Source organism: Rhizopus delemar, genomic scaffold, assembly GCF_000149305.1.
Source record: "Rhizopus delemar RA 99-880 supercont3.11 genomic scaffold, whole genome shotgun sequence".
NCBI classification, from domain to species: domain Eukaryota; kingdom Fungi; phylum Mucoromycota; class Mucoromycetes; order Mucorales; family Rhizopodaceae; genus Rhizopus; species Rhizopus delemar.
The window spans coordinates 1496806-1509575 of NW_027137837.1; the positions used below are offsets into that span (position 1 = coordinate 1496806).

The window sequence follows — 12770 nt, forward strand, 5'->3', positions numbered from 1 at the left end:
AAGTACAGAGCAATACGTTGATTCAACCCATTTCATTTCCATGAGAAAAAAGAAAAAAAAAAAAAAGAAAAGTTCTATCCACACTCTTGTCATTTTATTGGTAAATAGCTCCAATTCAAATTTCCTTTTTCAGACAATGTACGGTCAGGGACCTACTTGTCATTTTTACTTTACAAGGAAATACTTGGAAAAAAAGAAATAAAAGAAAAAGACAATAGCTGATGTCCAAGGTTATTTTCAATCAATTCAAGTTGAATTCACTTCAACTAGTGTTCTTCAATCCTATGACCCTATTTTGTACTTGATCTCATTAAAGTTTCTGACAATGAAATGTGAGTGATTCAAAAGTAAGATAAGGTTCGAATCAACATCCGATCAGAGATATTATGCCGTGGGAAAAAGGAGCGAATGGAACCAATGAAATGAATTGGCTGTGATGAATAATTCAATCGCCACTTTACCAAGTAAAAAAGATATTTAAAGGGTTCCCATTTTCAAGAAAGAACGGGGTGCAAATAAAAAAGTTTTTCTTTTTTTACTTCTTTTTTTTTTTTCCTAGTCCCTTCTCTCTTTTTATTCAATTCATCTGCTACTCATCAAGGGGCAGAACAATACATCAGAAATGAATCACACTGAAACAAAGCCAGGATCACATCCCACTTCATTAAATGAAAAGCACGTAGAAGATCATTATGATGCATCTCTTTGTGAAGAACAAATTGAACACGTACCTCAAGGCACTGCCTCAGCCGGAAAAGCATTGTTCATGTTGTTGAAAGCCTTTATCGGTACCGGTGTCATCTTCTTGCCTGGATCGTAAGTGATTTCAATTGACTTCTAACCAATACTGACCTCAATTCCATTCTAGATTTGCCAGTGGTGGTTTAGTTTTATCCATCGTCTTGATGATCATCTTGGCCTCTCTTTGTCTTGTCGCCTTCCAACTCTTGGTGATCGCTCAACAAAAGATTGGTGGTTCATATGGTGATGTGGCCCAGAGTCTGTATGGTCGCTATGTGAAGACGCTCATCAACTTCTTTTTGTGTATCTCTCAAATGGGCTTTGTTGCTTCTTATTTGATTTTCATTTCTGAAAATATCGGCATTGTCGTCAACACAGTCAACAATTGTAATGCTCCCTTTGATGCCAAATATTATATCTGGATTGTACTTGCTGTCATCATTCCCATCTGTTGGGTACGTAAGATTGCCCGTCTTTCCTATGTGGCTATCGTGGCTGATATCTTTATCGCCTTTGGTCTGATCTGTATTCTCTATTTCACCTCCAGCCAAATTGCTCAGCACGGTGTCGGTCATAACCTGATCATGGTCAACAATCAAGATTTTGCACTCATGATCGGTACCGCCGTCTTTTCATTCGAAGGCATCGGTATGGTCGTACCCGTGGTCGAAGGCATGCGCGAACCCGAAAAGTTTCCTCGGGTCTTGACGGTGGGTATCATCATCTGTACTGTCGTCTTTACCTTGATTGGTGCCATTGGTTATGTTGCCTATGGTGATATCGTTCAAGCCAGTGTCGTCGCCAACATTCCTCGTGTCCCTCTCTCGACCACCGTTCAGATCCTTTACGCCTGTGCCATGATCTTGACCTCTCCCTTCATGCTCTATCCTCCCTTGACCATCATCGAACGCGCCGTGTTTGGCAAACGCTCCGGTCAGACCAGTCTCAAGGTCAAGTGGCTCAAGAACCTTATCCGTTCCTTGGTACCCCTCGTCTGTGCCGCTGTCAGTTTTGGTGTTGGCGCTTCTAACCTGAACAAGTTTGTTGCCCTCGTGGGTTCAGTTGCTTGTATGCCTCTCTGCTTCATCTTCCCCGGTCTGTTCCACTACAAGGTCACTCAGAATCGATACTTGAAGATCGTCGATATCTTGCTTGTCCTCTGGGGTGTTGGTATCATGGCCTATACCATGTATGTCAACATCAACTCTTGGATCCACCCTGTTGTCTCCACCGGTGTCGTCTTGAGCTTGGATAACTGCAGTGCTTAACTGACAAGTCTTTGTCCTCCATTGTAAATAGTAAATATTATTTTTTTATTAAATGTAGTATAAATAAATTATATAAAAAAAATCAAATAAAACCCCCAAGAAGGTCTTTCAAACATGTTTATTTCAATACAACAAGGCCAAACTGATCTACAGTATCCTTGATTATTTTTTCATTCAACACTGTGTTTGGCATCACAGGCTGGTGATACTCTTCGTCATCAATTGTACTTTCGCTTTGACTACTGTTACTACTCCTGGTAGTAGTGCTATCGTACAACAGATCACTTGTGCAAATAATGGACGAGTTCAGTTTATATTGTTTTCTGATCGGGGCGGGACGAATACCCAGCTCTTCAGCATGTCTCACAGCCAAACCGATTTTCTATTTTTAAAAGAGGTCAGTTCAGTGAACGAGGATGGAACAATGTCCTACTTGCCATCGTCAACCGATGCTCAAAATCATAATCTTTATACTTTAAAGCCGTCTCCCAAAAGGTCAACGCTTGCGCTCTTTGTTCTAGATGCCAACTGGTGATGCCGATTTCCCTGTGAAAGAAAGATGAGACACACTTTTTTTTTTTTTTTTTTTTTTTTTTTTTTTTTTTTTTTTTTTGAAAAAAACATGTACCAAAACGTATGAGGCGCGATCCACTTGATGTGCCCCATCTGCTGCCGATGATCCATCATCCAATTCAAGTGAATCACCGACTCTTGAAAGCGACCCAAGGCATTCAAGATGGACACTTTGAGCAGCAGCAGGATGCCTCGCTGAGGTTCATAGTCCACCGGCGCTGTCTCGGGCACCAATTCGCAGGCACGGAGACCATACTCGACCCGTTCGATCTCCACCAGTCTGTCCAGGGCCGAATCGACCCGTTCCAGACTGTGTTCGAGGGAGGCCAGCGGGGTGGCTTCGGACGCGTTGAGGAAATAAAGGTATTCGAGTGCACACAACGTCATGTCCATGTCCTGATAGCCGCTCGATTGCAGCCGCTGGACTTGGGCGCGCACATAGCGCTCGGCCGCTGTTTCGTGCCGGATCAGAGCAGGGACCTCGGCCAGTCGCAAGATGGCCTCCGTGCGTTGGCCCATCATGTCCAGACAGGCCGCGGCCAGGTACCGGTGGACGGCCTGGGAGGCATACCGGTGGTGGTCGAGACGTTCGAGGAGCCCAAGGGCTTCCTGCCAGCGGTGGTCCATCATGTGGTTCAGAGCCATCTCGGCGTGGGTCGCATGCAGGCACTCGACCTCGAGCCACTCGCGCTTGCTCATCTCGCTCGCGTACAGAAAGGATTGCGTCGACAGGATCAGGTTCCGAGCCAGTCGTGAGGTTCGGCCGGCGAGGAAGAGAAACAGGATCGAGTGCGGATAGAGCCGTTGGGCGTCCAGCAGGGTCTCGATCGCTGGCTGGGTATAGTCGCTGGCGAGGATCTGGGGGCAGAGCGAGGTCAAGGTGGTGTAATATGTCAGCAGCATGACGGAAGCCATCGGGGACCGTGCGCGTTGGCCTTCGAGGCAGAGCTTGAGTAAGGCAAAGCCGAGGTGTCGGTCGGCGGTCCATCCAAAGGCAGAGATGACGTGCAGTATCTTTGGCGGAAGCGAGGATAAGATCAAGTGAACCGTGCCAATCCTTTGGATCCCCTTTAGTTTTCATGAATATGTCTTTTATCTCTCTCTCTCTCTTTTTTTTTTTTTTACCCGAATTGAATACCAGAGATGGTCTCTTCATCCATGTATTCGTTGTGTAATTGGCCCGCTCGTTTGTATTCTTGCCAAACAATGCTGTAGCTCACATAGGCTAAACAAACATCAGTCCTCTGTAAAACGTGGTCTGCTTCGGTCTATACCTCTTCTCAAGTTCAATCCACATTTGATGTAGCCAGTCACATTTTCTTGCAGTAGATAAAGTATGGCTATCTGAAGACAGGCCTCTGCTTTTACCACATGCGCTCTCAAAACACCATTGGGCACAAGTTCCACCTCATGGCTATCCAGTTGCTTTGGCTTGGTGGGCTTGATGTGCATAGGCAGAGGCTGGGAGAGTCGGATGTATTGACGACAGGTGGATAAATACTCAATGACTGTATGGCCAAAGTGATGCTTTGTGGCTCGATCGATTTGAGCCGTGGCGATCTGATACGTCTTGACAAGTGTCTTTATGGCGTCCTCTGTCACTTGGGAATCTTGTGCCTACATTCATTCTATTTAAACAAGTTGTTCTTTTTTTGATTGTTATTTTGATTACCATGATGGCTATAGAAAAGTAATATGAGCACACCCATTTTTATTTTTATTTTTCTTTATACCTTTTAAAAACATCATTGAACCCAATCCTTGTGCATAAAGTGGATCACTTGTAAAACATGTTAATGAAAGCAATGGTTTTATAAGCCGATGTTACCTATTGGCATGCTGCTCAAATATCCTTTTTGCTTTCATAAATTGATTGTTGAATAAGCAATGCATTGCTTCTAATACAAGTTCATCTATTTTACATCAAACATTAATCATACTGCCATCTTCACTTTTTTGCGTATTACCTGATTTTTCTTGTTCTCGAGGACTGAGTGTGTTTGCCTTGATTGCCTTGATATCAACACGGTCCAAAGAAATCAAATTCGCGTCGCTTTTCGAGTAATCATCTTTTGTGAACCTACTGCTGCTGATGATGCGATGATCCAGTTCGTAATCAGCAAACGCTTTTCCTTTAGCATTCATTTTTGATCGCTTGCACTCTAGTTCAAAGCTCGATGAATCACTCGTTGTAGGTTTGCTTGATTCATCTACTTCTAAAATGGCTGCTGTATTTTCCATAGAAAAGATAGATAGCAGAGAGAGAGAGAGAGAGAGAGAGAGAGAGAGAGAGAAAGAGAGAGAGAGAGAGAAAGGTAAGAATAGTCAAAAGAAGGATGTGGTTGTTTTTATTGAATACAAGGAGAGAGGTAATGGGGCTTCAAATGATCAGAGACCTCCTTTTTTTCCACATGGTTTCTCTCTCTCTCCTTTTTCTTCCCCTTTTTTTTTTAAAGTTGGGTATCAGTGAATCGTAAAAGGTAGTTTGAATACAATATGCTACAGTTATTTACACTTATTTTATTCTATTGTCATGTCTAAAAATAAGGAGGGGAAAATGTATTACATAAATAGTGGACCAAACACACTGGGCTTATATTTCAACAGTGCTTCTTTATCAGCCTATAAATACCAATAAGCACACGTCATTTATTCACATCCTGTCCTTTTTACTTTTTCTTTTCCTTGACATGCAGCCTCAAACACTTGATAGACTTGTTTCAATAACGTCAGCATATCTGTATCTTGCTTCTCATAATAAAAGGACCAAGCCTTGGCTAAACTGCGAAAAATGACGCCTTCATATGCATAAATCCTTATAAACTCTATCAGCATACATCTATCCTACCCTCATCCTTCGCTTACCTTGGCCAGCACACTTTTATCACGGCCCTCAATCCATTGGCAGCTAGGATACTGATCTTTTTCATCTTTGGATTACTAGCCGGTCTTGATACCGATTCACACAGCGGGGAAATGATCATCTTTAGATACTGTACGCCTACTACTCCTAATCCATCAAATAAAGTAGGAATCGGTTCTAACAAAATAGGCAGAAATTGAATCTTTTCACCTGCATGCAGTAAGCCTGTGGCAATACCATCGATGAGTACTCTTTCATACAAGGCGCACTGAGAAGGACCTTGCTGTTTGGTGCAAGCGATAAGATCCAGTAGACAGGGATAGGTAGCTTCCAAGAGAGGAACGTCTCTTTCTTGTGTTAGATAAGATAGACAACTAAACAGTGACTTTGTATGCTGGTTAGTCTTTCCTCTGCAAACAGGTCCATGTTTTCTACCTCTAGAAACACATTGTCCAAATGGCTTTTGATAATACAAGATGGGCTCATTCTGGTAATCATCGTATGAACCATGCCTACGCCTATTGTCTTGTATTGGATATCAAAATCATCCAATATAATCAATACAGGTGGGAAAAGTAAATATAAATCGTCTTCAAGTGTTGTGGGCTATAAAAATTAATTTTCTTCTTTTTCTTTTCTTTTCTTATTACCTCTGCTTCTTCTATTATCCATCGAAGGATATAAACATATTGATCTTTTTTCCAATCTTGTTCTTCATGAAGTTCTGATTCTGCTTTATATTTCGTCACGGGTCGTCTGGTCAGTGCTGGATGTTGCGTTATGTATCTTTTGAATACAGGTTGAATTATTTTCGATAAAATGTCTTTTACATGTACTTCAAGGATGTGTTCTGACTTGTCATTGACATTGTCGCAGTGACAACACGTATCATAAAACGCATTCATTTCAAAAAGCATACACTCAAACAACAGAAAGGCGATAAAAACATTTTTTTTTAAATATCCGCAACTGTTTCAGCATTTTATGTGTCTACAGCGCAGAATGGTAAAACTTTTTTTTTTTTTCTTCATTAAAAAAAGAATCATTGTATTCTTTTCCTCATTTTTTTGTTTGCGTGTATTTGTGTATTTAGATTCAACACGCATTTTTAAAAATATTTTTTATACGCAGTAAATTGTTTTTAATTATTACATGTGCACGAACGTCATTAAAGGTTTTTTTTATAATAGAAAAAAGTTTTTATTTTTAATTCAATTCTCTCAACCTACCTCAGTCTAATACAGCAATAAACTTATAATGACAGAAATAATGGATGACAGCTACATGATGGCAGAAAATGGTTAGGGATAAAAAAAAGTTCAACATGTAAAAATGACTCATGAACTGATTTAGAATATTTTCTACCTGATGAACAAATGTATGAGGAGGAACCTATCACGTAAGTTGACCTATAAGCACAAAACATCGAGCACATATAAACAAGCGATCGCTTTCATTAGCCAAGAGGATTGTTGGACGGTCATTGGTTCTTTTTTCGAGGAAAAAGGTCTTGTTCGACAGCAGTTGGATTCTTTTGATGAATTTGTCCAGAATACAATGCAAGAATTGGTAGACGAAAACTCAAATCTTGTACTTCAACACGTTGGTGGCGATGGCGATGTTACTGTATGTGTATTTATGAGGATTCTGTTTTATTTTTTTTATTAACATAGTGGATACATAGAAACGATACATTATTGATTTTGGTCAAATTTATTTATCGAAACCTACAATGACAGAAGCGGATGGTAGTTCACAACCTATGTTTCCTCAAGAAGCCCGTATTCGTAATTTGACGTAAAGCAGTAGAGAAAAAAAAGGGCGTGGACTTGTTTTAATTTAATTTTTTTTTCTTTAGATATGCAGCTCCATTATATATCGATATGAGTAAACGGACACAGATAGCAAGGCCTCAAGACCCAAATGACCCTAGAACAAATCCAAATGATCTCTTTGTAGACGAAGGATCTGAAGCACCACCAAAAACAAAAGTGTTTGTGGGAAAGGTAGATGACATTCTTTTCATAGAACGACATGTTATTAACTTTGCTGACTAGGTGCCTGTGATGCTTAGATCCAGTTATTGTATTTTACACGACATGCCCGAAAAAGAAATGCACGATTTGAACGAATGTTCCTTTGACATGGGTGGTTACTTTGTCATTAACGGTTCAGAAAAGGTCCTGATCGCTCAAGAGCGCATGGCAACCAACACAGTCTATGTCTTTTCAAAAGCACCGCCTGCCACCTTTTCATTCTCTGCCGAGATTCGATCCCAACCCGAAAAGGGTTCCAAAAATGCATCGCCGTTGTTCATCAAGATGATGAGACCTTCAGCTGAACGAGGTACTGCGGGACAATTCATCCGTGCTGCCTTGCCTTACATTCGATCCGAGATACCCGTCGTCATTGTCTTTAGAGCGCTTGGACAAGTGTCGGACCGTGACGTGTTGGAACACATTTGCTACGATCGTAACGATTATGAAATGCTAGAGTTACTCAAGCCGTCCATTGAGGAAGCATTTGTGATTCAAGATCAAGATGTCGCTCTGGATTTCATTGGTAAAAGAGGTACGACCGTAGGCGCCACACGGGAGAGACGTATCAAGTATGCTTCCGAAATTCTTCAAAAGGAATTGCTGCCTCACGTCGGTACCGCCTACAAGACCGAGACCCGCAAATCCTATTTTTTCGGTTACATGATTCATCGTTTATTGCTCGCTGCTCTCGAACGTCGTGAACTGGACGATCGTGATCACTATGGCAAGAAGCGTATGGATCTTGCTGGTCCCTTGATGGCAGGCCTCTTTCGACTGCTGTTTCGAAAGTTGACGAGAGACGTAGCCAAGTATTTGCAAAAATGTATCGAGTCCAGTAGAGAGTTCAATCTCTCCTTGGCTGTCAAGTCCAACACGATCACCAATGGCCTCAAATACTCTCTGGCCACAGGTAACTGGGGTGATCAAAAGAAGGCCATGCAGGCTCGTGCCGGTGTGTCTCAAGTGTTGAACAGATATACCTTTGCCTCGACCTTATCCCACTTGCGCCGTTGTAATACACCGATTGGTCGTGATGGTAAGATTGCCAAGCCTCGTCAACTGCACAACACGCACTGGGGTCTTGTCTGTCCTGCCGAAACACCTGAAGGTCAAGCATGTGGTCTGGTCAAGAACTTGGCCCTCATGTCTTACATCTCTGTGGGTTCGTCTGCGAATCCGTTGATCATGTTCTTAGAAGAATGGGCCATGGAAAACTTGGAAGAACTGAGCGCGACAAGCATCGCGGACTCTACCAAGGTGTTTGTGAATGGTGTCTGGATCGGTATCCATCGAGATCCTGGAGAGCTTATCACTTCACTCAAACAGATGAGACGATCGGTCGATATCTCACCCGAAGTCAGCATCGTGCGTGATATCCGTGAGAAGGAGCTGAGGATGTATACCGATGCAGGTCGTTGCTGCAGACCTCTCTTCTTGGTAGAAAACCAGCAATTGCGATTGACGCGTGATGACGTTGGCCGTCTTCAAGATCCTGATGATGATTTTGGATGGCAAGACTTGATTGCAGAAGGTATCGTGGAATATGTCGATGCAGATGAAGAAGAGACGGCGATGATCTGTATGACACCCGAGGATTTGTCAGAGTCTCGTATGGCTAGTCAGTACGGTGCACCTCTTCAACAGACTCGTAGTTTGGCTAGTCGTGTCAAGTCACAGACGGGTACCTATGCCCACACATGGACCCATTGTGAAATCCATCCTAGCATGATTCTTGGTATTTGTGCCAGTATCATTCCTTTCCCCGATCACAACCAATCACCTCGTAATACCTATCAATCTGCTATGGGTAAGCAGGCTATGGGTGTTTATCTGACCAACTTCCAGATGCGTATGGATACGCTTGCCAACATCTTGTATTATCCACAAAAGCCTCTCACTACCACTCGTTCTATGGAGTTTTTGCGATTCAGAGAGCTACCAGCTGGCCAAAACGCTATTGTCGCCATTTTATGTTACTCGGGTTACAATCAAGAAGATTCCGTCATCATGAATCAAAGCAGTATCGACCGTGGTCTCTTTCGATCCCTCTTTTTCCGTACCTACATGGATGCTGAAAAGAAGGCGGGTATGATGTTTATGGAAGAATTTGAAAAACCCACACGTGAATCAACCCTTCGATTGAAACACGGCACCTATGAAAAGTTGGAGGAAGATGGTTTGATTGCACCCGGTACGCGTGTATCAGGAGACGATATTATCATTGGTAAAACAGCCCCAATCCCTGCCGAATCTGAAGAACTCGGCCAAAGGACGACAACGCACAACAAACGGGATGCTTCTACTCCACTAAGATCCACAGAGACGGGTATTGTTGACCAGGTGATGCTCACAACCAATCAGGATGGTCTCAAGTTTGTCAAGGTCCGTGTTCGTTCTACGCGTGTGCCTCAAATGGGTGACAAATTTGCCTCTCGTCACGGTCAGAAGGGTACGATCGGTGTCACTTATCGTCAAGAAGATTTCCCATTCTCTGCAGAAGGCATTACTCCTGATTTGATTATCAATCCTCACGCTATTCCTTCCCGTATGACTATTGGTCACATGATTGAATGTTTGCTTGGTAAAGTGTCTACGTTGACTGGTAACGAAGGTGACGCGACACCATTTACGGATGTTACGGTCGAAGCCATTTCACAAGCATTGCAAGCTCAAGGTTATCAGCAACGTGGGTTTGAGGTGATGTACAATGGTTTCACAGGTCGCAAATTGAATGCTCAAGTCTTTTTGGGTCCTACTTATTATCAGCGTTTGAAGCACATGGTAGATGATAAAATTCACAGTAGAGCTAGAGGACCTGTTCAGATTTTGACAAGACAGCCTGTTGAAGGTCGTTCGAGAGATGGTGGTTTACGTTTTGGTGAAATGGAAAGAGATTGGTAATTAAAAAGCAAAAGGAAAAAAAAAAGATGCTTGTAACTAATTTAATGTACATAGTATGATCTCTCACGGTGTTGCACAATTCTTAAAAGAACGTTTGTTTGACGCATCCGATGCATACCGTGTTCATGTCTGTGATATTTGTGGTTTGATGGCCATTGCCAACTTGAAAAAGAATAACTTTGAATGTCGTTCATGTAAAAACAAGACTAGAATTTCACAGATTCATATTCCTTATGCTTGTAAACTTTTGTTCCAAGAATTAATGGCAATGAACATTGCCCCTCGTATGTTTGTCGATGCCGACTAATTTATAAACAAGATTTTATCATCTCCCTCCTCTTCATGGTTTTTTATATATTCACCTTTTTAATAAAAGAAAAAAAAATATGCATGTTTACCGTTTGTATATAAAGTATAACGTTAATGATGGATCTATTATAAAATAACATGATTTTGACTGAAAATTTTCTCAACTTGCTTACTGTCTTCTTGCTTGATACTGCTTTGAAAGCACGAGTATTTCTGAACATACAAGTACCATGCTGATTTAGTATTGCGTGTAAGAATACATTCCTTCAGCAACTTGTAAGTGCTGATGAAATTGAACAACAAATTTATATTGTTACCACCAACACAATCTTCACATATCCGTTTATTTTTTCACTTTTATTTTGTTTTATGACAGCCGGAATGGCAAGCGTCTTTGGTTAGCCTTTAACATCTCATGGCATATTCATTCCAGTGTTATAATCAAGTCTTTTTAAAAGGCATACAATGGAAGCATATAGGGCTAAGCATAAGAGTAAACAAAAGCAGGTCTATTCATAAGTTATCAGTCAATGTCTCAACCACTTGTCGTTTATCCTTTAATAATGGACTTGTAAACTATATACAAATGTAACGCAAAAGTATGTCTTGTGTACTTTGTTACTTTTTTGTATCAAGAAACATCTGAATCAAGCATAATAATACCATTCTTTTGATATTTAGGATCGAAGCAAGTAAAATCCCCATCTACTCCTTGTATCTTTTATAATACACATAATCATTTGGTTGTTGATGCACTAATATGTTTTTTAATTTGTTCTCTAATATGTATCACTTGAGAATAACACCTTAAGTCAATAGGTACAGACAATCGTTTTTAAATAAATATACTTTCTAATTGTGACAAAAGGTCAAAATGACTTGAATAGAAAGAAATAAAACTGTTTGATACATTAAAGAGACTGTTTATTTTTATTTTTTTATAAAGACATGATATTAAGTGTTACACTTCAAGGTATTAATTCACTTGAAAGCCAATTAAGCTGCTAAGAATAAGAATCTAAGATTACAATATGAGTATCAGGTTTTATAAACATCACTCTCCATAGTATTACCTGAAGGTTAAAGGAGAAAACTAATGATTATCACTGGCTATTTTGTTATCCTTTATAGTAATAGTGGTCTTGGCACCATCAGCCACACTAACAGCGTTATCCTTAACCAAAGGGTCGAGAATAATATCCCTCTTGCGAAGATTTAAGGTGTTTCCATCGAGTATTCTGTTATGATCCACGTTGACGTCGGTCTTGGCACCATCAGCCACACTAACATCATTATCTTTGACCACGGGTTTAACGACAATATCTCTCTTGCGGAGCTCTACTTTGTTGCCATCGAGTATTCTGTTATGATCTACGTTGATGTCGGTCTTGGCACCATCAGCCACACTAACAGCATTATCTTTAACCAAAGGATCGAAAATAATACCCCTCTTGCGAAGATCTAAGGTATTTCCATTGGCTACTTTGTTGTGATCTACGTTGACCTTGGTATCGGCTCCATCAAGAACACTGGCAGTATTGTCTTTGACCACGGGTTTAGCAACGATGTCTCTCTTGCGGAGCTCTACTTTGTTGTCATTGAGTACTTTGTTGTGATCTACGTTGACCTTGGTCTCGGCACCATCAGCCACACTAACAGCATTATCTTTAACCAAAGGATCGAAAATAATACCCCTCTTGCGGAGATCGAAGGTGTTTCCATTGGCTACTTTGTTGTGATCTACGTTGACCTTGGTATCGGCTCCATCAAGAACACTGGCAGTATTATCTTTGACTAAAGGGTCAAAGACAATGTCCCTCTTGCGGAGCTCTACTTTGTTGTCATTGAGTACTTTGTTGTCCTTTAAATTGACCTTGGTAACAGCATTATCAAGGGCACTGACATCATTTCCAATCACTTTAGGAATAACAGCAATATCTCGCTGAATGACAGCAGCAGAAGTATTTCCAAAGAGACAAACCAATGCCAAAGTTGCTAAGAGAGTAAGAGATCGCATGCTGAGTAAAATATATTTTGATTTAATATTTTTTTTTCTTTCAAAGAGAAAATCCAGGT

At 41.1% G+C, this 12770-nt stretch overlaps 5 protein-coding genes across 5 annotated transcripts; 2 read left to right on the forward strand and 3 right to left on the reverse strand.

Annotated features, from left to right (window-relative positions):
* Positions 1 to 622: 622 nt before the first annotated feature.
* Positions 623 to 2009, forward strand: RO3G_13229 (uncharacterized protein; the record flags this gene model as incomplete). Its single annotated transcript, XM_067667813.1, has 2 exons — positions 623 to 816; positions 869 to 2009. 2 exons carry the CDS (start codon positions 623 to 625, stop codon positions 2007 to 2009), a joined length of 1335 nt encoding a protein of 444 aa, XP_067523914.1.
* Positions 2010 to 3703: 1694 nt separating this feature from the next.
* On the reverse strand, positions 3704 to 4727 carry RO3G_13230 (uncharacterized protein; the record flags this gene model as incomplete). Its single annotated transcript, XM_067667814.1, has 4 exons — positions 3704 to 3807; positions 3857 to 4199; positions 4337 to 4362; positions 4550 to 4727. The coding sequence occupies 4 exons, from the start codon at positions 4725 to 4727 to the stop codon at positions 3704 to 3706; spliced, it is 651 nt and encodes a 216-aa protein (XP_067523915.1).
* A 417-nt stretch (positions 4728 to 5144) lies between these two features.
* On the reverse strand, positions 5145 to 5566 carry RO3G_13231 (uncharacterized protein; the record flags this gene model as incomplete). The annotated part of the gene is made up of 3 exons (XM_067667815.1): positions 5145 to 5204; positions 5256 to 5397; positions 5448 to 5566. 3 exons carry the CDS (start codon positions 5564 to 5566, stop codon positions 5145 to 5147), a joined length of 321 nt encoding a protein of 106 aa, XP_067523916.1.
* A 1255-nt stretch (positions 5567 to 6821) lies between these two features.
* On the forward strand, positions 6822 to 10692 carry RO3G_13232 (DNA-directed RNA polymerase II subunit RPB2; the record flags this gene model as incomplete). The annotated part of the gene is made up of 6 exons (XM_067667816.1): positions 6822 to 6844; positions 6906 to 7071; positions 7130 to 7242; positions 7304 to 7451; positions 7503 to 10381; positions 10440 to 10692. The coding sequence occupies 6 exons, from the start codon at positions 6822 to 6824 to the stop codon at positions 10690 to 10692; spliced, it is 3582 nt and encodes a 1193-aa protein (XP_067523917.1).
* Positions 10693 to 11787: 1095 nt separating this feature from the next.
* Positions 11788 to 12711, reverse strand: RO3G_13233 (uncharacterized protein; the record flags this gene model as incomplete). Its single annotated transcript, XM_067667817.1, has 1 exon — positions 11788 to 12711. One exon carries the CDS (start codon positions 12709 to 12711, stop codon positions 11788 to 11790), a length of 924 nt encoding a protein of 307 aa, XP_067523918.1.
* Between the last annotated feature and the right edge of the window lie 59 nt (positions 12712 to 12770).